The sequence below is a fragment of the Salvelinus alpinus genome, chromosome 21, assembly GCF_045679555.1.
Source record: "Salvelinus alpinus chromosome 21, SLU_Salpinus.1, whole genome shotgun sequence".
In the NCBI taxonomy this organism is placed as follows: Eukaryota; Metazoa; Chordata; class Actinopteri; order Salmoniformes; family Salmonidae; genus Salvelinus; species Salvelinus alpinus.
The window spans coordinates 16672480-16695367 of record NC_092106.1 but is presented as its reverse complement, the minus strand read 5'-3'; the positions used below and the strand labels follow the sequence as shown (position 1 = coordinate 16695367).

The following is a 22888-nucleotide window of genomic DNA, read 5'->3' as shown; positions in this document are numbered from 1 at the left end:
GCTTCCCTTGGCATCCATGAATACACACCACTCCTGGGAAGCCAGGCCCAGCCAATCAGAATGAGTTTTTCCCCACAAAAGGGCTTTTATTACAGACAGAAATACTCCTCCCCAGCTTCTTGATACGCCATACCTGTCAAGTGGATGGATTATCTTGGCAAAGGAGAAATGCTCATTAACAGGGATATAAACAAATTCGTGCACAAAATTTGAGAGAAATATGCCTTTTGGGCGTATGGAACATTTCTGGGAACTTTTATTTCAGCTCATGAAAAATGGGATCATCACTTTATTAACCTCACTAGGGTATGTGGGGCGGTAGCGTCCCACCTCGTCAACAGCCAGTGAAACTGCAGGGCGCCAAATTCAAAACAACAGAAATCCCATAATTAAAATTCCTCAAACATACAAGTATTTTACACCATTTTAAAGATACACTTGTTGTAAATCCAGCCACAGTGTCCGATTTCAAAAAGGCTTTACGACGAAAGCACACCAAGCGATTATGTTAGGTCAGAGCCAAGTCACAGAAAAACACAGCCATTTTTCCAGCCAAAGAGAGGAGTCACAAAAAGATCTTCATCAGACGACACTCATAGGACTTCATGTTACACAATACATGTATGATTTGTTCGCTAAAGTTCATATTTATATCTAAAACTCAGAGTTTACATTGGCGGGTTATGTTCAGTAGTTCCAAAACATCCGGTGATTTTGCAGAGAGCCACATCAATTTACAGAAATACTCATAATAAACATTGCTAAAAGATACAACTGTTATGCATGGAATTTTAGATCCACTTCTCCTTAATGCAACCACTGTGTCAGATTTCAAAAAAACTTTACGGAAAAAGCACACCATGCAATAATCTGAGTACAGCGCTCAGAGCCCAAACAACCCAAACAGATATCCGCCATGTTGTGTAGTCAACAGAAGTCAGAAATAGCATTATAAATATTCACTTACCTTTGATCTTCATCAGAATGCACTCCCATGAATCCCAGTTCCACAATAAATGTTTGTTTTGTTCGATAATGTCCATCATTTATGTCCATAAATGTTTTTTTTCGCGCGTTTAGCCCAGTAATCAAAATTCATGAGGCGCGATCACTAGGTGCAGACAAAGTCAAAAAGTTCCGTTACAGTCCGTAGAAACATGTCAAATGATGTATAGAATCAATCTTTAGGATGTTTAACATAAATCTTCAATAATGTTCCAACCGGTGTAACGGGTGCTCTCCTCCTCTTCGTCTGAAGAGGAGAAGCGAGAAGGGTCGGACCAATACGCAGCGTTGGAATCCATAATGATTTATTAACAGAACGAATGAAACACGATAACACTTGAAAAGATTACAAAATAACAAAACGACGTAGACTGACCTAAAACATGTGAACTTACATAAACACGAAGAACGCACGAACAGGTACAGACTACAAACACGAACGACAACCGAAACAGTCCCGTGTGGTGCGACATACACAGACACAGGAGACAACCACCCACAACAAACAATGTGAAACAACCTACCTTAATATGGTTCTCAATCAGAGAATTGAGAACCATATCAGGCAACCCATTAACCAACATAGAAACACATAACATAGAATGCCCACCCCAACTCACGCCCTGACCAACTAAACACATACAAAAACAACAGAAAACAGGTCAGGAACGTGACATAACCCCCCCCTCAAGGTGCGCACTCCGGACGCACCACCAAAAGTCTAGGGGAGGGTCTGGGTGGGCATCTGACCACGGTGGTGGCTCAGGCTCTGGGCGTTGTCCCCACCCCACCATAGTCAATCCCCGCTTCCGTATCCCCCTCCCATTGACCACCCTCCAAATAAACCCACCTAATTTAAGGGGCAACACCGGGATAAGGGGCAGCACCGGGATAAGGGACGGCAGCTCCGGACTGAGGGACGGCAGCTCCGGACTGAGGGACGGCAGCTCCGGACTGAAGGACGGATCCTGGCTGGCTGGCTCTGGCGGATCCTGGCTGGCTGGCTCTGGCGGATCCTGGCTGGCTGGCTCTGGCGGATCCTGGCTGGCTGGCTCTGGCGGATCCTGGCTGGCTGACGGCTCTGGCGGATCCTGGCTGGCTGACGGCTCTGGCTGGTCATGGCTGGCTGACGGCTCTGGCGGATCCTGGCTGGCTGACGGCTCTGGCTGGTCATGGCTGGCTGACGGCTCTGGCTGGTCATGGCTGGCTGACTCTGGCGGATCCAGGCTGGCTGGCTCTGGCTGATCCTGTCTGGTGGAAGGCTCTGGCTGATCCTGTCTGGCGGAAGGCTCTGGCTGATCCTGTCTTGCGGAAGGCTCTGGCTGATCCTGTCTGGCGGACGGCTCTAGCGGCTCCTGTCTGGCGGACGGCTCTAGCGGCTCCTGTCTGGCGGACGGCTCTGAAGGCTCAGTACAGACGGGCGGCTTTGCAGGCTCGGTACAGACGGGCGGCTTTGAAGGCTCGGTACAGACGGGCGGCTTTGAAGGCTCGGGACAGACGGGCAGCTCTGACGGCTCGGGACAGACGGGCAGCTCTGACGGCTCGGGACAGACGGGCAGCTCTGACAGCTCGGGACATACGGGCAGCTCTGACGGCTCGGGACAGACGGGCAGCTCTGACGGCTCGGGACAGACGGGCAGCTCTGACGGCTCGGGACAGACGGGCAGCTCTGACGGCGCTTGGCAGACAGACAGCTCTGGCCGGCTGAGGCGCACATTATGCCTGGTGCGTGGTGCCGGAACTGGAGGTACCGGACTGGAGACACGCACCTCAAGGCTAGTGCGGGGAGCAGCAACAGGGCACACTGGACTCTCAAGGCGCACTATAGGCCTGGTGCGAGGTGCCGGAACTGGTGGTACCGGACTGGAGACACGCACCTCAAGGCTAGTGCGGGGAGCAGGAACAGGGCACACTGACTTCTCAAAGCGCACTATAGGCCTGGTGCATGGTTCCGGAACTGGAGGTACCGGGCTGAGGACACGCACCTCAGGGCAAGTGCGGGGAGAAGGAACAGGGCACACTGGACTCTCGAAGCGCACTATAGGCCTGGTGCGTGGTGCCGGAACTGGTGGTATCGGACTGGAGACACGCACCACAAGGCTAGTGCGGGGAGCAGGAACAGGGCACACTGACTTCTCAAAGCGCACTATAGGCCTGGTGCGTGGTACCGGAACTGGAGGTACCGGGCTGAGGACACGCACCTCAGGGCGAGTGCGGGGAGAAGAAACAGTGCGTACAGGGCTCTGGATACGCACAGGAGGCTTGGTGCGTGGTGCCGGAACTGGTGGTACCGGGCTGGAGACACGCACCACAGGGCTAGTGCGTGGAGGAGGAACAGGGCTCTGGAGACGCACTGGCAGCCTGGTGCGTGGTGTAGGCACTGGTGGTACTGGACTGGGGCGGGAAGGTGGCGCCGGATACACCGGACCGTGCAGGCGTACTGGCTCCCTTGAGCACTGAGCCTGTCCAACCTTACCTGGTTGTATGCTCCCCGTCGCCCTACCAGTGTGGGGAGGTGGAATAACCCGCACCGGGCTATGTAGGCGAACCGGGGACACCATGCGTAAGGCTGGTGCCATGTAAGCCGGCCCGAGGAGACGCACTGGTGGCCAGATGCGTTGGGCCGGCTTCATGACATCCGGCTCAATCCTCAATCTAGCCCGGCCGATACGAGGAGCTTGTATGTACCGCACCGGTCTATGCACACGTACAGGAGACACCGTGCGCTCTACTGCGTAACACGGTGTCTGCCCGTACTCCCGCTCTCCACGGTAAGCATGGGAAGTGGGCACAGGTCTCCTACCTGCCCTCGCCACACTATCTTTTAGCCCCCCCCCCCCCCCCCCCAAGAAATGTTTGGGGTTTCTTCACGGGCTTCCAGCCACGCCTCCGTGCTGCCTCCTGATACCACCGATCTTGGGCTTTCGCTGCCTCCATCTCCTCACGAGCGCGGCGATATTCCCCAATGTGAGCCCAGTGTCCTTTTCCCTCCAGTATTTCCTCCCATGTCCAGGATTCCTGTGTAGTGGGCCACTGCTCGTACTCACGCTGCTTGGTCCTGGTTTCGTGGGTGGTTCTGTAACGGGTGCTCTCCTCCTCTTCGTCTGAAGAGGAGAAGCGAGAAGGGTCGGACCAATACGCAGCGTTGGAATCCATAATGATTTATTAACAGAACGAATGAAACACGATAACACTTGAAAAGATTACAAAATAACAAAACGACGTAGACTGACCTAAAACATGTGAACTTACATAAACACGAAGAACGCACGAACAGGTACAGACTACAAACACGAACGACAACCGAAACAGTCCCGTGTGGTGCGACATACACAGACACAGGAGACAACCACCCACAACAAACAATGTGAAACAACCTACCTTAATATGGTTCTCAATCAGAGGAAACGTAAAACACCTGCCTCTAATTGAGAACCATATCAGGCAACCCATTAACCAACATAGAAACACATAACATAGAATGCCCACCCCAACTCACGCCCTGACCAACTAAACACATACAAAAACAACAGAAAACAGGTCAGGAATGTGACAACCGGAGAATTCCTTTGTCTTTAGAAATGCAATGGAACGCAAGCTAACTATCACGTGAACGCGCATGGTCAGCTCGTCAGACCTCTGACTCAATCCCCTCTCATTCGCCCCCACTTCACAGTAGAAGCATCAAACAAGGTTCTAAAGACTGTTAACATCTAGTGGAAGCCTTAGGAAGTGCAATATGACCCCATAGACACTGTGTATTCGATAGTGAAAGAGTTGAAAAACTACAAACCTCAGATTTCCCTTTTATGGCTGAGTAGCAAGCAGTTTAATTTGGGCATGCTTTTCATCCAAAATTCCCAATGCTGCCCCCTACCCTAGAGAAGTTAATTGAGTTTGTATTTTTGTTCAGTATAATAAAAAATAAAAAAACTATAACCTTCATTCCAGAGCCTGGGTGCCGAGCAGTTATGCCAAATTGACCACTGGTAACCATACCAGCCTACTGTAGTTTAATTCATACCAACTAACACACAGGCATAGACAACTCAGCTTGAATAGTCCTGCTAGTCATTGAAAAAACATTTTATATATGTTTAAATATCATCTATGGTATTGAAAAATCTAGATCTCCTTCCCGAAGTAACAGTAGCACCAATCCATAGGCAAGCTTGCTCACTGTCTAACATTTAACATTTAAGTCATTTAGCAGACGCTCTTATCCAGAGCGACTTACAAATTGGTGCATTCACCTTATGATATCCAGTGGAACAACCACTTTACAATAGTGCATCTAACTCTTTTAAGGGGGGGGGGGGTTAGAAGGATTACTTTATCCTATCCTAGGTATTCCTTAAAGAGGTGGGGTTTCAGGTGTCTCCGGAAGGTGGTGATTGACTCCGCTGACCTGGCGTCGTGAGGGAGTTTGTTCCACCATTGGGGTGCCAGAGCAGCGAACAGTTTTGACTGGGCTGAGCGGGAACTGTACTTCCTCAGAGGTAGGGAGGCGAGCAGGCCAGAGGTGGATGAACGCAGTGCCCTTGTTTGGGTGTAGGGCCTGATCAGAGCCTGAAGGTACGGAGGTGCCGTTCCCCTCACAGCTCCGTAGGCAAGCACCATGGTCTTGTAGCGGATGCGAGCTTCAACTGGAAGCCAGTGGAGAGAGCGGAGGAGCGGGGTGACGTGAGAGAACTTGGGAAAGTTGAACACCAGACGGGCTGCGGCGTTCTGGATGAGTTGTAGGGGTTTAATGGCACAGGCAGGGAGCCCAGCCAACAGCGAGTTGCAGTAATCCAGACGGGAGATGACAAGTGCCTGGATTAGGACCTGCGCCGCTTCCTGCGTGAGGCAGGGTCGTACTCTGCGAATGTTGTAGAGCATGAACCTACAGGAACGGGTCACCGCCTTGATGTTAGTTGAGAACGACAGGGTGTTGTCCAGGATCACGCCAAGGTTCTTAGCACTCTGGGAGGAGGACACAATGGAGTTGTCAACCGTGATGGCGAGATCATGGAACGGGCAGTCCTTCCCCGGGAGGAAGAGCAGCTCCGTCTTGCCGAGGTTCAGCTTGAGGTGGTGATCCGTCATCCACACTGATATGTCTGCCAGACATGCAGAGATGCGATTCACCACCTGGTTATCAGAGGGGGGAAAGGAGAAGATTAATTGTGTGTCGTCTGCATAGCAATGATAGGAGAGACCATGTGAGGATATGACAGAGCCAAGTGACTTGGTGTATAGCGAGAATAGGAGAGGGCCTAGAACAGAGCCCTGGGGGACACCAGTGGTGAGAGCACGTGGTGCGGAGACAGATTCTCGCCACGCCACCTGGTAGGAGCGACCTGTCAGGTAGGACGCAATCCAAGCGTGGGCCGCGCCGGAGATGCCCAGCTCGGAGAGGGTGGAGAGGAGGATCTGATGGTTCACAGTATCAAAGGCAGCCGATAGGTCTAGAAGGATGAGAGCAGAGGAGAGAGAGTTAGCTTTAGCAGTGCGGAGCGCCTCCGTGACACAGAGAAGAGCAGTCTCAGTTGAATGACTAGTCTTGAAACCTGACTGATTTGGATCAAGAAGGTCATTCTGAGAGAGATAGCAGGAGAGCTGGCCAAGGACGGCACGTTCAAGAGTTTTGGAGAGAAAAGAAAGAAGGGATACTGGTCTGTAGTTGTTGACATCAGAGGGATCGAGTGTAGGTTTTTTCAGAAGGGGTGCAACTCTCGCTCTCTTGAAGACGGAAGGGACGTAGCCAGCGGTCAAGGATGAGTTGATGAGCGAGGTGAGGTAAGGGAGAAGGTCTCCGGAAATGGTCTGGAGAAGAGAGGAGGGGATAGGGTCAAGCGGGCAGGTTGTTGGGCGGCCGGCCGTCACAAGACGCGAGATTTCATCTGGAGAGAGAGGGGAGAAAGAGGTCAAAGCACAGGGTAGGGCAGTGTGAGCAGAACCAGCGGTGTCGTTTGACTTAGCAAACGAGGATCGGATGTCGTCGACCTTCTTTTCAAAATGGTTGACGAAGTCATCAGCAGAGAAGGAGGAGGGGGGAGGAGGATTCAGGAGGGAGGAGAAGGTGGCAAAGAGCTTCCTAGGGTTAGAGGCAGATGCTTGGAATTTAGAGTGGTAGAAATTGGCTTTAGCAGCAGAGACAGAAGAGGAGAATGTAGAGAGGAGGGAGTGAAAGGATGCCAGGTCCGCAGGGAGGCGAGTTTTCCTCCATTTCCGCTCGGCTGCCCGGAGCCCTGTTTTAACAATAGTGGATAGGCAAAATGAACCTACTTTTCATTTGTAGCCAAAGGCATATCCCATCTAAATGTTTTTGAGTGCTGTGAGATCTTTTATTTCGGCACACAGTGCTTTTGTCACCCAGACTTATTTAGCTTATTCTCCAAATGTTAAAACAGGAATGGCCAATCTTCCTCCTGGAAAGCTACTGGGTAGCCTACCCTATAGACTTTTGTTTCAGCCCTGCTCTAACACACCTGATTCTACTAATTAGCTGCTCATCTTGACTTTGATTAGCTGAATCAGGTGTGTTAGAGCAGGGCTGGAACAAAAGACTACCTAGCTCTAAAGGATAATATTTTAATTTGCTAAGACATCATTTGTTGATGATAAAGTAATGTGTTAAAAGATTAATTATAAGTATAAATTAAAACATAATGGTGATACCAAACACTTTATTGTGATGTATGGTTTCATACAAAAAAACAGAAACAATGTTCCTCCCTTGTTCCTCCATTGTGATTACAGTACAATTCATCAACCATCACAACTACTCAGAGGCCTGGGAAGAGGTAGAATTGCTTTGTTAGAGTGACTCGGTCTTTGGTTGGCATCTGTCTGCTTTTTCTCATGTGGGTCTTTTCAAAGCAAACCATGACCTGTATGGAGGAAAATACAAACATGTTATTGTGGCTCAAAGTAAATCAAAGGTGATCAATTATTCCATACAGCGCAATGAGGAAAGAACATTGTCAACTGTTCTGTTTCCAGATACTTGCCTTCCTGAATAACTCTTCTATATGATCATCACAGGCATAGGTGTTGAATGTCTCCATGATGTGTTGGACAAAAAAGGTGCCCATCTTTGGATCTCTGTAGGACTTAGTATCTGAAAGGGCAGGGAATGTAATGAGGGTTTACAAACAATATAACGCCTGAGAATGTGTTAATATGACCCACTAACCTGGTGTACAGGACAGGAGGGAGATGAAGTCCTTTTCGTTGTGCTCCCTCCAGATTGAGTCACTCTCTAACTCCAGGTCATGGCTGGGCCCAGGCACCGTGTCACTGACCCAAACAAGCCCGTCATTGTCTGAAACAACAGGCAAATCCTCTTTCAAATGGAGGCATTCTCCTCAAGTTAAAGTCAGTACAAAAGGTTTACATACATTTTGGAAAAACAATACTTTTTTTTCAATGAAAAGATTACCTCCCCTGCAGGCCTGAATGAGGATGACTTTGGGTTTGTTAACCAGTGCTTTGCAGTTATCTGTATTCAGGTGTGTGAAGATGTTGGTGATGGGAAAGACATCAGGTTTAGGTTCCCCTTCCTTGTAGTGGACACCCATGATGGCTCCCAGCTCCCCGTGAGACATCATCACCACGAAGACACTGTCTGACAATAAGTGCTCCTCACGTTTAGAGAATGCTTTCACAGCCTCGTCCATCTCCTGCAAGAGCACACTGAGTCAGTCACAGTGGAGACAAACCATAGACTAAGGAAACATGTAAACATTCTTCTGGAAACAGGAGAGATGTTTCCTCCCCCTGTGTACCTGTCCAGACAGGTTTCTGTGTTTCACCACATCATATCCCAGATCCCTGAGAAGCCTCTCTATGTTCTCCTCGTCCTTCACTGCACCTCGTCTCAGCATGTTCTTATCATCAAACTCCACGTTGTTTATGAGCAGGGCCAGGCGCTTCCGACCAGACTTATCCATTGGAGGGTAAATCTTATAGCGCAAAGCAATGACAGGAGCAAAGGTTATTTAACAGAAATACAGCCTAGCAACAATTCAACTCAATCAAAATATGTGGAGAAATTGGTCCCAATTTACAAGTCGTGCTAAAACCACTCTGTAATAATAGTGTAGGTACACATTGTTACACAGTTATTGCAGTTTGTGAAACTACAAATTTAAACTTTGATAGTTTGTTTACACTGTAGGACTATACTTTCACGCCAAGACTTATTTTTTAAATATTTTTTATTTATTTATATTAACTCAAATGACTGTGTTTCCTAAACTGTGCCACGGGTAACCCCAGGGGTTCATAAGCAAGCTCATTGGTCTAATAAGAGAACTATAAACTCAGAAGCTAATTCTATTGGGGCACTCAGAAAACCGATACATGTACACTGATCTATCCTTTGACAACCAAGTGGAGCTTGAACCTCGCAACCCTTCCTCTGAAGAATGTCCTTCTTAAAGTCCTTTGTGCTGGGGATGAGGTCAGAGGACACCTGGTGCTCCTCCTGCTGTGATAACTGGGGCGATGATGGTGCTGCAGGGAAAACGTAGCATGTTACATTTAATTTACAGTATCTGCAAAGTTTTTTAAAACTCTTATCAAGTCTAAGAGAAGTTTGGGATTGTGACAGACCTCACTGAATGGTGTATCAGTTTCACTCACTCATCTTGGCCGGCAGCCTGGGGTCCAGACCCAATTTGTCATAAAGTCCAGGATCTCTCTTCTGAACTCGGGCAATCATCTTCTCACTGGCTTTGCTCCCTTTGTTCCGCACCATATCGATGAGGCATCGTGCCTGCTTTGTCTTAGTGCTGTTCTCCTCTGTTACTGAGTCTGTTTCTTCATCGTTCAGCACCTGGTCTTCCAAAAGGTCGTCCAGGAGCTGCTTGATCACTGGCTTCGTCACACTGTCTATGAATGTCTTCCGAGCATTGAAGAGTACCTTGTCTGGTGAAAGTAAATAGGATTAAATCAGAGCTACAATTTAATCATTGTTGGAGCGATGTCTAAGTCTTATGCATCTGCTTTGTAATTGTGCATACAATGTATTATACATTCCTATTCATCCTTTAAAGTGGAAATCTGCAGCTCGAACAATAGCAAAGTTACACCCTGCCACTGATTTGGTAAACAGCTGAGGGATAGGGCTGGTGAAATGTAACCACTCTCAAACTCATGGACAGAGCTATGGATGCAAAGACTGACCATCCATGATATCAACATTATAGTTTTAACCATGTTTTGAGGCTATACAGTGTTTGTTTACATTTACATTGTTAACACACAAATGGATAAACCAAGTTTATATTTTGATGGGTAGGGCAATTGAACTAAACTCATGAGTCATCTATAAGTTATATTCTTCAAGAATCAATGGGTATATCATAAATGTAATACTGACAGACACACATAGCCCTAAAGGACACCGAGGGCTAGATACACACACACACACACACACACACAAAGAGAGAAAGATTATCACACACGCACGCGCATTATTATCAAATTAACTGTTCCCGATAGAAAAAAAGGGGGATAGACCGTGCGTCGTGCAGGTCAGTCTTGAGTTCGAAGGCTATAGCGAAAGTGAAAGTATGCATGCTGTAGAAATGCAAAACAATTGCCCAAAATTACAACAAAAACATTGCAATATTCTTTATATTTATATTTGTCAGAGTAGTTCAAATAAATACCATGTTTGTTTAAACTTTTTTACCTAAGCAAAACAGCCGATAATGTTTACATTTTAATGATTTACCTGCCATTCCTTAGATGAAGTGGATGAAGCTATGCTCTTCTTTCTGCCAGCTTTTTCGGATAGGATAAAGATATGCCTATGCGTTTTCTTCTGTCGTGTTTTATTTAGGCACCACTGTCTGTCTGTTTTCAGTATTGATCATGTGGTAGTAACAACAATGTCTGTTCTGTGTCCCAGGTTACAGATGGAGGAGGCAGCAGCATACGCTAACAACCACCAGGGGGCAGCCCAGTCCCAGCCTGCCATCGCACCCTTCAGCAAATTTGAAGAGGAAAACCAAGGAGAAGTCACGGAAAGTCAACACAATGACTAAGTTTTTCACTCCCTCAGCAAAAACACCACCCAAGAAATGTAGGATCCATGTATATGAGATAGGGTTTACAGTTTATAGTGTTTTTTTTCTCTGCATAATGTTGGAGCACAGTTCCTCTTTCCCCCCTCTTTCAGAACTCTGCTCCACTACCACCCCCCCCCCCCCCCACCCCCCACCCCCCCAGTCACTGTGGAGAAGGTCACATGGGGCATCCAGCTACAGTTCCCTAAATGTTCAACCTCTCCCTGACCCAGTCTGAAATACCTATATATTTCATGCAGACCACCATATTCCCTGTGCCCACGAACGCCAAGGTAACCTGTCTAAATGACTATCGACCCGTAGCACTCACATCTGTAGCCATGAAATGCTTTGAAAGGCTGGTCATGGCTCACATCAACGCCATCATTCCAGACACCTTGGACACACTCCAATTTGTATATCGCCCCAACAGATCCAGAGATGACACAATCTCTATTGCACTCCACACTGCCCTTTCCCACTTGAACAAAAGGAACACTTACGTTAGAATGCTGTTCATTGACTACAGCTCAGCATTCAACACCGTAGTGCCCTTGAAGCTCATTACTAAGCTAAGGATCCTGGGACTAAACACCTCCCTCTGCAACTGGATCCTGGACATCCAGCCCCCGGGTGTTGAGGGTAGGCAACAACACATCCGCCACACTGACCTGCAACATGAGTGCCCCTTAGGGGACTGAAAAGATTTGTCATGGGCCCTCGGATCCTCAAAAAGTTATATAGCTACAGCATCGAGAGCATCTTGACTGGCTGCATCACTGCTTGGTATGGCAATTGCTTTCATGTGGAACCATGCATTTGAAGAGTAGCAAAAAGGGACTAGCTAAAATCAGATTGCAGAAGGATGTTTTGTGAAATCACAACTCCGCAAGCTGTGCTGGTAAAGTATGACATGAAAAAAGACCCACCCTTATTTTCTCCACTTCCCATCCAAAGGCTGGCTGAAAGCCAGTCTTTTATATCCACCACCTATGGAATATTGTACATACACGCAGGCATATCATTCCCTCCATTATCTGTGTCCTCCGCCCTCCTAAACTCTGTCCCTGGCGAGGCCCAGTCGACCCTCAGCCCCTCAGTGAGCCGCAAGCCCTTAGAGACGGACCGCACCACACGAGAGTTCATCGACTTCCTCAAGACACTGAAACCTGGTAGGGAGATCTTCAAACAGTGCCGGGCCTTCACAGAGAGCACGGCCTGCAAGAGGGTGAGTAGTACACTACAATAGCACCAGGGGCTTCTGAATGTGGAGAGCCTGATGAGTCCCATGGGGGTTACCTCTATTCATTCACCCCTCCGGCTTGGGTTTGGACCATTTCACTTCCTCATCGTAGAACAGAAGGATGACAAAAACAAACGCAAAAAACAAACATTTGGTTATTCACTCAATGCTCTGGAGTAACATCAGCGTGAACTCAGCGTGAACTCGCCCTTAAACTTGAAATGAAGGACAATATACGACAATCCCTTCAAGCTAATAGTGCGCTCGTTCCACAGGACCTGGGTGCTGATGAGCTGTCTGAGTGTGTTTAGGACTTCTACCAGAACCTGTCAGACCGCCTGCAAACACACTTCAAAGGTACACCTCTCCTTTCCTCACCTCTAATACTATAATACCAGATCATTAAGGATATCTTGAAACAGGGGCTTGATGATAAAGTTGCAGGTGAGAATGAACACACTCTGATCCTTTCTGAGAGCTATCTATAGGTGGGCCTTGAATGACTCACATTTACTGTTTTCCCGTCTGTGTCCGTGTTGACCCCAGGGTCGTCGGAGCGCGTGGAGAGTGCGATGGACGAGGTAGAGAGGTACATGATGACACGTCTCTACGATGAGGTCTTTTGTCCTGAGACCACAGACGATGAGAAGAAAGACCTGGCTGTTCAGAAGAGAAACAGGTAAAGACAATGAAACTGATATGATACCGAGTATGAGCATTAAAGCTGCTGTATGCCTCCTTGTGCATCTGTTCACTAAAGTGTGTGTGTGTGGGTTGCAGGGCCTTGCACTGGGTCACCATTGAGATGCTGTGGGTCCCTGTGGATGAGGAGATTCCTGAGGTGTCTGATAATGTAGTCAAAGCCATCACAGGTCAGACTTTAGCCTGTATTAATTTGTTTTTAGTTTTTTTACAAAGAGACCCCAACACTGACTGAACATGCATGTGATGTATAATGTCATCATAGCACATTAACTACCACTCTGTTCCACCCTGACTTCCTGTAGACGTGATAGAGATGGACTCGAAGCGTGTGCCCAGGGACAAGCTGACCTGCATCACGCGCTGCAGTAAGCACATATTCAATGCCATCAAGACCACCAAGAAGGAGGCGGCATCTGCTGATGACTTCCTGCCCACCCTCATCTACATCTCTTGAAGGCCAACCCTCCGCGACTGCAGTCCAACATTCAGTACATCACCCGCTTCTGTAACCCTAGCCGCCTCATGAGCGGAGAGGACGGATACTACTTTACCAACCTGGTGAGAGGGCTGTGTACGCAAAGCAAACAGACAGACAAGCTGTACCAAACAAAGTCAAATACACATACACTGTACACATATTAAGAATATAATTTGTGATTCCCCTAACCCCCCTCTTTCTCCTCTCTCTCTGTCCCTCTACAGTGCTGTGCGGTGGCCTTCATAGAGAAGCTTGATGGCCGGTCTCTGAACCTGAGCGCTGAGGAGTTTGAGCTCCACATGTCAGGCCAGGCGTCCCCCCAGCGGCCCCAGGCCGCCCCCTCCCCCCCAGGCAGTGCTGCTTTCAGCGAGATGAACGAGCGTCTGGACCTGCTGACGGGGCTGGGCGTGAGGCAGGAACGCGTCATGGAGGGAGCTCGCCGCCTGGAGAGTGACCTCATCGACTGGAGGGACGGGGTGGAGCACAAAGTGCAGGATGTGTTGGAGAGGTTCCTCCTGGAAATGCACCCCCCCGCCTCTTCTGCCATAGATGCTGACAATGTGGAGAACGACCTCCTGCCTCCTCCTCTCCAGCCCCAGTTGTTTGCTGGCTGACCCACAACATCCCACTACCCTGACCCTCTGGACTTGTTACTCTCTCTCTCTCCACCCTGGAAAGTGGCTCCTGTTCTTATGCACATATAGGTTCCCTGTAATGGATCCAAGAAGTGTAACTCCAACCCTCCCCATTGTATGCACACATAAAATAGATGCATGCAGTCGCCTGTACCCCAATACTCTTAAATAGACCACTTTCTTGGTCGGTCTTCAGCACTGATTAGTAAGAGTACCAGATAGGTTCATCGATGGTCATGAAGGAAAGGAAGCTTTTTAAGACTGTTGGGACACAGACCATTGATCTTGTCCCCTGTATTACTCCTGACTGAATCCAAGTCTGAGTACAGAAGCCCTGGTGAGAGGCATCTGTTAGGATCATGCGTATGTAACCACAACCAAATTTCCCCTGAAGATGTCTATAAATAAGTGTGTGTGTATATATGTAAATGCCAAACCTGTTCAGTCATGCGCTCAGTTTAGAGAAGTGATTTTTATTTATTGTGTGGATATTAATTATTGGATGCAATAAAGACACAATTCTTGTAAAGTTTACATTAGCAGTCATTCTAAATCCTATACAATAGTCTTGCATAGAGAACAGTTACATGAGTAATTGTATTATTTGTTTCAACATTTTCCAGGTTTATTTGAGGCATTCAGGCTACAGTCTTCTGAGAGGGGATAAGGATGTTTAGCCTATTAAAATGGCTAGATTGATACCATAGTTCAAATTGTACATTTTTCCTATAAGAAATAAATGATTTGCAGTTCAGAGTATAGAAGATACGAAAAGTCCCTACACTCTTGTTTGACCGCTGAACAGCTGCTTCGTCAGAAGAAAGTCTTCAGGTTCTCAGTAACCATATTTAGTATGGTTTTATCTAAGTAAAGTACTTTTAGTAAGTGCTTTAATTTACAGTGGGGTATTTTATTTGTACAAATGTTTTGTGGGTAAATGTTGCCAAACAGAATAGCCATAACAATGTTGATCTCAGCTCCATGTAGTAACCATTCATTCAGGGTCAGATGGATATATGAAGGAACAGTAGACATTGAGTTGGATGAGTAGTGTCTTTGATGCAACAAGAAAGTACATTTACATCCTACCTATATATTAGATTTATTTTTTTATCCTGTTTAATTTTATCACATTTGTAACTATCAGATACAAACCCTGGTTGCTAAAATCCCATTCAATACGATTTAAACACTAACTGAAATAACTAGGCATTGGATAGCACACAATCAATGATCAGGTATTTTTGAAAAAGCTATGTAAAAAAATATATCTGTACAACCATAGTTTTGTTTTTGTATGGAGTAGCTCAACATTGTCTTGTATTTAATGTAACTTATTGAGACAGTGTTGTTTTATAGTGTCCATGGGTTTGTTGTGTTGACTAAAATAACTCAAAAGCCGTTCTGTGTCTAGAGGGCTTTGTCACCACTGTAACATGACTGTCTAGGGTAAGTAGAAAAAAAGTAGAGCAAGCAAAGGTGTGTTTGCAATGTACACTGAGTGTACAAAACATTAAGAACACCTGCTCTTTCCATGACATAGAATGACCAGGTGAAAGCTATGATCCCTTATTGATGTTAAATCCACTTCAAGGGGAGGAGACAGGTTAAAGAAGGATTTTTAAACTTTGAGACATGGATTGTGTATGCGTGCCATGAATGGGCAAAACAAAATATTTAAGTGCCTTTGAACTGGGTTTTTCACGCTCAACAGTTTCCCATATGTATCAAGAATGGTCCAACATCCATAGGACATCCAGCCAACTTGACACAACTGTGGGAAGCATTGGAGTCAACATGGGCCAGAATCCCTGTGGAACGCTTTCAACACCTTGTAGAATCCATGCCCTGATGAATTTAGGCTGTTTTGAGGACAAAAGGGGATGCAACAAAATTTTAGGAAGGCGTTCCTAATGTTTTGTACACAGTGTATACTTTATATTGATCTGAGTACTGTGACACAGCTTCACAATTATATACTTGCTGGGCTGGGCTGAAATCAAACGTATTGATCATGCATTATGAAATCAAACTTGTTTTGGTGCACGGTTCACCTTCTGCCAGAGCCCTTTTTTAAATCTTTGTTATCTTGTATTTTGAAGGTGTAGCATTATTTGAACATTTCACAAGTGCTTACTGTAGCTAGATGTTAAAAAAAAAACAGCACACATGAGGTTGACTCCCAGAGCTTTGGTAATTCCCTCATTCCTAAAAAGGAACTTCCCTAAAGTTATTGAAGATGCCAGGAAGAGCCTTATGCAATAAAGGGAAGACAATGTTTCTTTCACATCGTATTTTTTGCAATCGAAACAGGAAAGTAGTCTCATTTCCCCTGACAATATATAAAGATTGTACTGTAGTTATCCCCATCAGAAGCACAAACAGAACACTCAACATGAAGCTCTTACTGAGCCTCCTTGGTGAGTTCCTTTCAGTCCACTTAAAGAGATTACAGATCATTATTTATGTGTATAGATGATCACTGATTGATTGATTGACAGAATGATCACCAATTTTATTGTTGGTTATTTTAATGATTAATGGTTATTTATTGTTTCAGTTGTTTCAACACTACCTCAATTGGCTGAGCTACAAGGTATTTAGTAAATACATTTCTCCCTGGCTGCGTTTACACAGGCAGACTAATTCTGATCTTTTTACCAATTATTGGCAAAGATCTGATCTGATTGGTCAGCAATACCAATTCGTGGCAAAAGATTTGGGCTAACTGTGTAGTCAGCCATCATAGGCCTCTGAGATTTCAAATCCTTCTCTTCAAACCAGTGTTGTGTAATGTCATCATATGAAATACAGTATGTAAATTGTCTATTTTCATGAGTACGTAATAGTTATACAATGCTGAACATTAGTTGCCTTTTGTGATGTTAGGTGATCGTGTAAATAAGACCAAGTTGCTGTTCATGCTCAGAAGTTATGCTTATTTTGTCCTCAAGTCTGACTCTAGTAGGCTGCGTTTACACAGGCAGCCCAATTCTGATATTTGTTTCACTAATTGGTCTTTTGAGCAATCAGATCAGCTCTGAAACAGATCTGATGTGAAAAGATCTTATGTGATTGGTCAAAAGATCTTATGTGATTGTTCAAAAGACCAATTATTGGATAAAGATATTAGAATTGGGCTGCCTGTGAAAACGCAGCCATAGTAGTCTACTCAAAATGGTAGAAAGACTTACCTGTCAACATTACTTCACAGTCCTCCCCACCAGCGCTCCGCAGAGAGCCGTGGCTGAGCTAGTCAAGGGGGTACCCTGGATCTTCTCAGGGGAGAGCGTGCATCTGAAGTGCAGTGTTCCTGGGAATGTGTCGGCCGAGTGGAGGTACCGGTGGTTCAGGGGGGGCGAGCAGCTCCAGGAGTCTGAGTACTTTTTCCTGTGGAAGGCCAGGCCACAGCAGAGTGGGAAGTACTACTGCCAGGGCCTGAGAACCACATGGATAAGCACACAACACACCCTCCACAGCCTGCCCATAGAAATAGAGGTGGACGGTAAGAGAACCCCTATCAATATTGAGCCATGACGACATCTAGTTTGGTTGTCCTTCTGTTAGCAGTCTGTATTAGCCAACTCCTTTCTTGTTGTCACGCCAAACGTGTAACAATAGCAAAATAAGCAAAAACAGACTGACAACCAGGCTAAGTTACACCTGTATCATACCTGACCATAGAGGGTAACTGTCAACAGGCCAGACAGGGACTACCCCACCCCGTTAACTAAAATCACTTACTGCTCTTTGCCAGGTGGGTGGGCCATCCTGCAGGCCCCGCCCCTGCCCATGCTGGTTGGAGAGACAATGACCCTGACGTGTCGTGTCCGTGACAACCCCAGACTGACAGAGGTCATATTCTACAAAGACGGGGTGGAGCTTCAGAGACAGCCTGGCCCAGAGCTGCGTGTCACCGACCTTACCCTGCAACACCACGGATCCTATTGGTGCAGAGCATCCTGGGATGGACAGAGGGAAACCAACTCTGTGATCTCAGTGGCTGCTCCAGTGTCCATCATAGGTGAGGTTGCGTGACTGGTGTGGTTTGTAATTTTGAGTTTGTGCAGGGTGTGGAATCATATTTCAAAGTTGATTTACCCTTATCATTCCATTATCATCACTATCATATGGTCATTGAATACCAGTAGGTATGTGAGGAATATTTTTCAGTATTAATGCTCTATATTCTCCCCTGCAGAGGTTCTGACAGAGCCCATATTGGAGATTGTGCCCAATGACCCTCTGATCCATAAAGACCGTATGCTCCTGGTGTGTCAGGTCCAACTGAACGCCCGTGAGCCGGTTCCACACATCCACTACTACTTCTACCAGGACGGGCTGAGTCTGGGGCCTGCCTCTTCCCAGGACATAGTTACAGTACTGAAGGACTCAGGCCAGTACTGGTGCAAAGCCAGCGTTCCTACTCTGGGGCTGAAGAGGCTCAGCGAGCCCTTAGCTTATGGGCGAGTGACAGGTGAACACTCAGAACACATGAGAAACCAGAAAAGAATAGTAAAGAGGCAGTCCCCCTTTAGGACGCGTCATAATGTGGACCAGTGGCGTCAGTTCAGTTAAACCTAGGGTATGGCAGGGTGGGGGGGACAGCTTCTCTCTGAGCAATGCTCCGTATGGTCCCAAAGCCACCTAACCAACATGCTAAACAGCCGGTGCATTTTAATTGGGATTTTTAGTCTTCTTTTTTGCAGCCTACTTTTATTTTTTTGGTCTTGAGCTAGGGTACGGCGACTGCCATACCCTGACATTCCCAACTGACGCCGACTCTGTGTTAACAGGGAAACATCAGGGACCAGTTGTCTCTCTCCAGCCCAGAGCTCCATCTCATCCAGATCCTATGAAAGGAACTCCGCAGACCACCACCTCTATCTAGCCTTCTAAGCCCCCTACCTTCCCCGATGTATCCAGTGATTCTCCAAACACACTGTCCTGTGATGTTGTTGGTTCAGATGATGGGACAAATGTTGTGGAGGGACTTCTTTTGAACAATACCAGATCAATGTACATTATCACTATCAGTTTCAGAATTAGACCCTTTTGAACCAACTTAGTTGCATCCCCAGTTTACCCATTCATATGCCTCCAGAACGTACTTGTGTTTTATAACATTCCTTATCTAAATTAATTAATAAATGACTCATTAATAGAATGTTATTTGTTATTTGTTATTTGTCTTAAGTTGTGAATGAATTGAATTGTATTTGCACTGTCGATTGTAAACTCAATCCAAATAAATCCAGTCAAAGGCAAACATTTACTTATTGATTTTATTTCAAAAGTGTACAAAAGCTCATAATGCAGTGATACAATATACTGATTCATTTAACCTAGCCTGGGAAACATTATGTGATTATTATTCCTCAAATAATAAACTTTAAACTACACCAGTGCTATCAGTCTTACTGGCATCGATTTTCATTCTACCAGATTGACAGTCTTGTAAAGATGTCCTTATGTTCTTGGGTCTATAGAGGGAATATGAAGAGAGATGGGGTGAGTGCCGGGTACTGTGGTGGCATAGTGGGCTCCATTGTCATGCGTTGTCTGTGTAGAGCAGCAGCCCAGAGGGGCTGGTCTGTGGGGTAAAGTATGGGTAGTGTGAGGTGGAGTATGGAGGAGTTCCAGTAGAGATTGTTTAGGTATTGTGGAGGTACAGTAGAGTTGATTGTATTAGATATCAGATCGTTTGTCAGGGCTTGTCAGCATAGAGCAGGAAGCCAGAGAAAGTGCTGTCGTCATCACTGCTGGCGTAGACTCCATTCCAGTCTCTCAGTGTCTCCAGCCATACCTGGTCCCCCGCCGCCAGCTGCGGCAGCACAGGCTGGATGCCTGGTCGATGTCCTGCCCATACAGAGAGTCTCGCGTCCGCACCTTTCTCACCCCATTGACTACCAGGGCGGCATGCAGGGGCTTGTTCCGCACAGTGATGTGGTAGGAGAACATGTAGACCCCTCCATGGGCACAGGTGAAACTGTTGGAGGAGTTGTAGTGATTCTCTCCGTTGTAGAAGACCTTGTCAAAGCGGACGGGGAAGCCCGATGGAGGGAAGGACTTACTGGGGGAGAGGCCCACACTGAAGGCTGAGTGTTTTTGAATCACCCCGTTACCCTTCGCCCCTCTGATCCCCCGAGGGCCCCTGTCCCCTCTCATTCCGGGGGAGCCTCTGTCACCCTTTGGCCCAAACATTCCCCTCCCTGGTGTCCAGGCAGCTCTCGCACCCCTGGCTCACCTTGAGCCCCTGGGGGTCCTGGATCCCCCTGGTCACCCGCCACACCAGGGGAGCCCTGCATGCCATCCACCCCAGGAAGGCCCACCTGTCCCTGAATACCTGGAGGCCCAGGGTCCCTTCTATAGCCCTTCAGTCCTCTCTCCCCAAATGTCCCACACTCCCCTTTGTCCCCCTTGTCCCCCTTCAAGTCTTGTGCCCCAGCCAGTCCTGGGGGTCCGGTTGGGCCTTCTATTCCAGGTTCCCCTCTCTCACCCTTAGTCCCATTTTGGCTTTCACCCTTCTCCCCCCAGTCACCTTTGACCCCAGGAGGCCCTCTGTCACCTTTTTCACCTTTAAAGCCAAATCCACCTGCAGGGCGCAGAGCACAGTGTAAGTGGGCCGTCTCAGCAACTAGGCGCAGACAGAATTTATGAGGAAGATATGAATTGATTTTACATGTTTGATTTAATAATCCTTTATGGAGGCTGGAACAGGTACAGGTAGCCTTGTTTCATGATTTCTTTGCCTGTATGTGCCTATATGTGTTAAAAGGATTGGCTGGTTACCGCTCTCTCCTTGTTTCCCTGGGATACCCGGAGTTCCTGCCATTCCACGGTATCCTTGGTTACCTTTAACTCCTGGGAAAGAGAGATAGATAACAGACAACTTTGAATAATCAATAAATCTACTGTTAGCTCACACAGCCAGGAAAGTGTACATATCTCGAATAAATAATGTATCGTTTCTCTTTTGTGTTCACCTCTGTCTCCTTTTGGCCCTGTAGTTCCATTTGAACCAGCCAGTCCAGGAAAGCCTCTGGGTCCTCGCTCCCCCTCTTCTCCAGGTGAACCTGGGAGAAAATAGTTTCAACAAGATATCAAAATCCATGGGTCACCACTACAGTATACTGGTATTGTTAAAGGTCCCTATGTTGTTATAGTGATTTCAATACCTGGTAGTCCTCTGCCCCCTTTTGGCCCTCGAGGGCCCTTCTCCTGTAGACAGCACTCACAAAAGTTGAAGTAGCACTCGTTATAATCCAGGGTGTAATTATCATGCCCAACACCAGGGGGCCGTGTGGTTTCAGTATAGTAATCCTGGTAGGCATCACGGGTAGGTTGTGGTCTCTGTGGTAACCAGGGGGTAGGGATCCATGGGATCTGATTTCTCCACTGATTTCAGTGTCTTAGGGATGATGGTGGTTAGGGGCTGCATGGTAATCTGGGGCTGCTCGCGGTAAGGCATAGGCTTCTTGGTGTATTGGTACTTTGGTCACTGAGTGGTCTTCGTTGATACACTGGTCACTGTGAATGACATCACTGCCACTGCCAAGAGGGCAGAGTGATAGGAGAGCATCCTGATGTTTGACAAGAATCTAAGGAGGGAGAAATGGAGAAACTGTCACTTCTCATACACTGATGTAGCATCCCTGTATGTAAGCATACTACTTACTACAGCCTCTGCCAAGAGGTCTGGAGCTTTATGGCACAGGAGATAGTGAGCTTGCCCTGTCACTGCATGGTTTTTGGTTAAAAAATTCATTATTTCAAAACTGATTATATTAGGTGTATATCCCACATTAATATTTACAGTAGCTCAAAGCAACGTATTTTCGACTCAGGGCAGGAGAACATTTATGAGACCTCATAACAACAACAATCCTCCAAAAAAAAACATATACATTATCTTTTCATCTACCAAGACTGAGTTTGACACCTTCTCTTTTCCATCCATCTCTCTCTCCCTCCCTCTGTTTCTCTCTCTGTTGCAGACCATTCTATTGTATATGAACCACTCAATATTCCACTGTCACAGCACTGCCAGACATGACCTCATCACAAAGATGTTGATTGAGAACTTACAGGTACTCAACTAATCACCTCACAATGGGTTGTCAAACAAAAAGGCCAAACAAAACAGAAACCGCTTATTGAACAGAGCTCAGTATAAAGCAATAAATCCAAATTTGACACTTACCTAATTATGACGGGCCTGCCTAATCATTGATTCCCTGTCTAACAGTACCATGGAGGCTGCAGAAGCAGCAACACTGGAACTCTTTGATATCTCTATAAGGCTTTGATGATGGACATCCCCACCAATGAGGAGTAGAGCTGTGAGCCCAGGGGGAGGTTTGAAACCCAACGACAAGCTATTCTAGTAGAGCCTGGAGCTGGACCAAGCAGGACCACTGCACCTGGGCGCACTCTCTGTATCCCTGTTGTGTAAAATGTGCTTTTGTGACACTGGATACAGTGTCCGTGAGAAGCACTACCCCGGTGTGGGCCGGGCGAGAGGAGAGAGGCAACGGGTCACCTGATAGAGGAGAAATTCCTCCAGCAGCCACCCTGCTGCCCCGCAGCCACCCCCTCTAGTCCCCCTCTTACTGGGGGACTAGAGCCAAGCTGGGAGGCTTCCAGTGGCCCCATAGTGGGGTTCATACACGTCTTACTACAGGTGGAGGGAGTGCAGCTCAACTCCAATACAAGAAGGTACATTTCTCCTGGCCATATTGGTCAAGTCATTGTGAGCTTG

General features: G+C 47.0%; 2 protein-coding genes and 2 pseudogenes across 4 annotated transcripts; 2 read left to right on the top strand and 2 right to left on the bottom strand.

Annotated features, from left to right (window-relative positions):
* Positions 1-7659: 7659 nt before the first annotated feature.
* On the bottom strand, positions 7660-10950 carry LOC139547923 (caspase a-like). Of its 2 annotated transcripts, none has more exons than XM_071357118.1 (8): positions 10733-10950; positions 9637-9921; positions 9398-9507; positions 8778-8954; positions 8432-8672; positions 8186-8314; positions 8001-8110; positions 7660-7880 (listed from the first exon to the last, which is right to left on the bottom strand). In XM_071357118.1, exons 1-8 carry the CDS (start codon positions 10737-10739, stop codon positions 7776-7778), a joined length of 1164 nt encoding a protein of 387 aa, XP_071213219.1. In that variant the 5' UTR covers positions 10740-10950; the 3' UTR covers positions 7660-7775. The 2 variants fall into 2 exon arrangements, with proteins under 2 accessions (XP_071213219.1, XP_071213220.1); XM_071357119.1 differs by lacking the exon at positions 10733-10950 and adding an exon at positions 10465-10548.
* A 1577-nt stretch (positions 10951-12527) lies between these two features.
* On the top strand, positions 12528-14240 carry LOC139547924 (rab5 GDP/GTP exchange factor-like; annotated as a pseudogene).
* A 2183-nt stretch (positions 14241-16423) lies between these two features.
* LOC139547921 (low affinity immunoglobulin gamma Fc region receptor III-A-like) lies at positions 16424-19396 on the top strand. Of its 2 annotated transcripts, XM_071357117.1 has the most exons (6): positions 16424-16547; positions 16688-16723; positions 17342-17632; positions 17885-18151; positions 18329-18604; positions 18924-19396. In XM_071357117.1, the coding sequence occupies exons 1-6, from the start codon at positions 16523-16525 to the stop codon at positions 19016-19018; spliced, it is 990 nt and encodes a 329-aa protein (XP_071213218.1). In that variant the 5' UTR covers positions 16424-16522; the 3' UTR covers positions 19019-19396. The 2 variants fall into 2 exon arrangements, with proteins under 2 accessions (XP_071213218.1, XP_071213217.1); XM_071357116.1 differs by having other exon boundaries at positions 18329-19396.
* LOC139547499 (otolin-1-A-like) lies at positions 19088-21598 on the bottom strand (annotated as a pseudogene).
* Between the last annotated feature and the right edge of the window lie 1290 nt (positions 21599-22888).

Bases quoted from the DNA above. Each gene is read 5' to 3' on its own strand.
- LOC139547923 (XM_071357118.1), bottom strand. The intron at 8,111-8,185 runs GTTAGTGGGTCA...CTGCCCTTTCAG, and splicing joins CCTCCTGTCCTGTACACCAG to ATACTAAGTCCTACAGAGAT. The intron at 7,881-8,000 runs GCAAGTATCTGG...TCCTCCATACAG, and splicing joins TAGAAGAGTTATTCAGGAAG to GTCATGGTTTGCTTTGAAAA.
- LOC139547921 (XM_071357116.1), top strand. From the start codon at position 16,523: ATGAAGCTCTTACTGAGCCTCCTTG. The intron at 16,724-17,341 runs GTATTTAGTAAA...ATTACTTCACAG, and splicing joins TCAATTGGCTGAGCTACAAG to TCCTCCCCACCAGCGCTCCG. The intron at 18,152-18,328 runs GTGAGGTTGCGT...TCTCCCCTGCAG, and splicing joins TGCTCCAGTGTCCATCATAG to AGGTTCTGACAGAGCCCATA.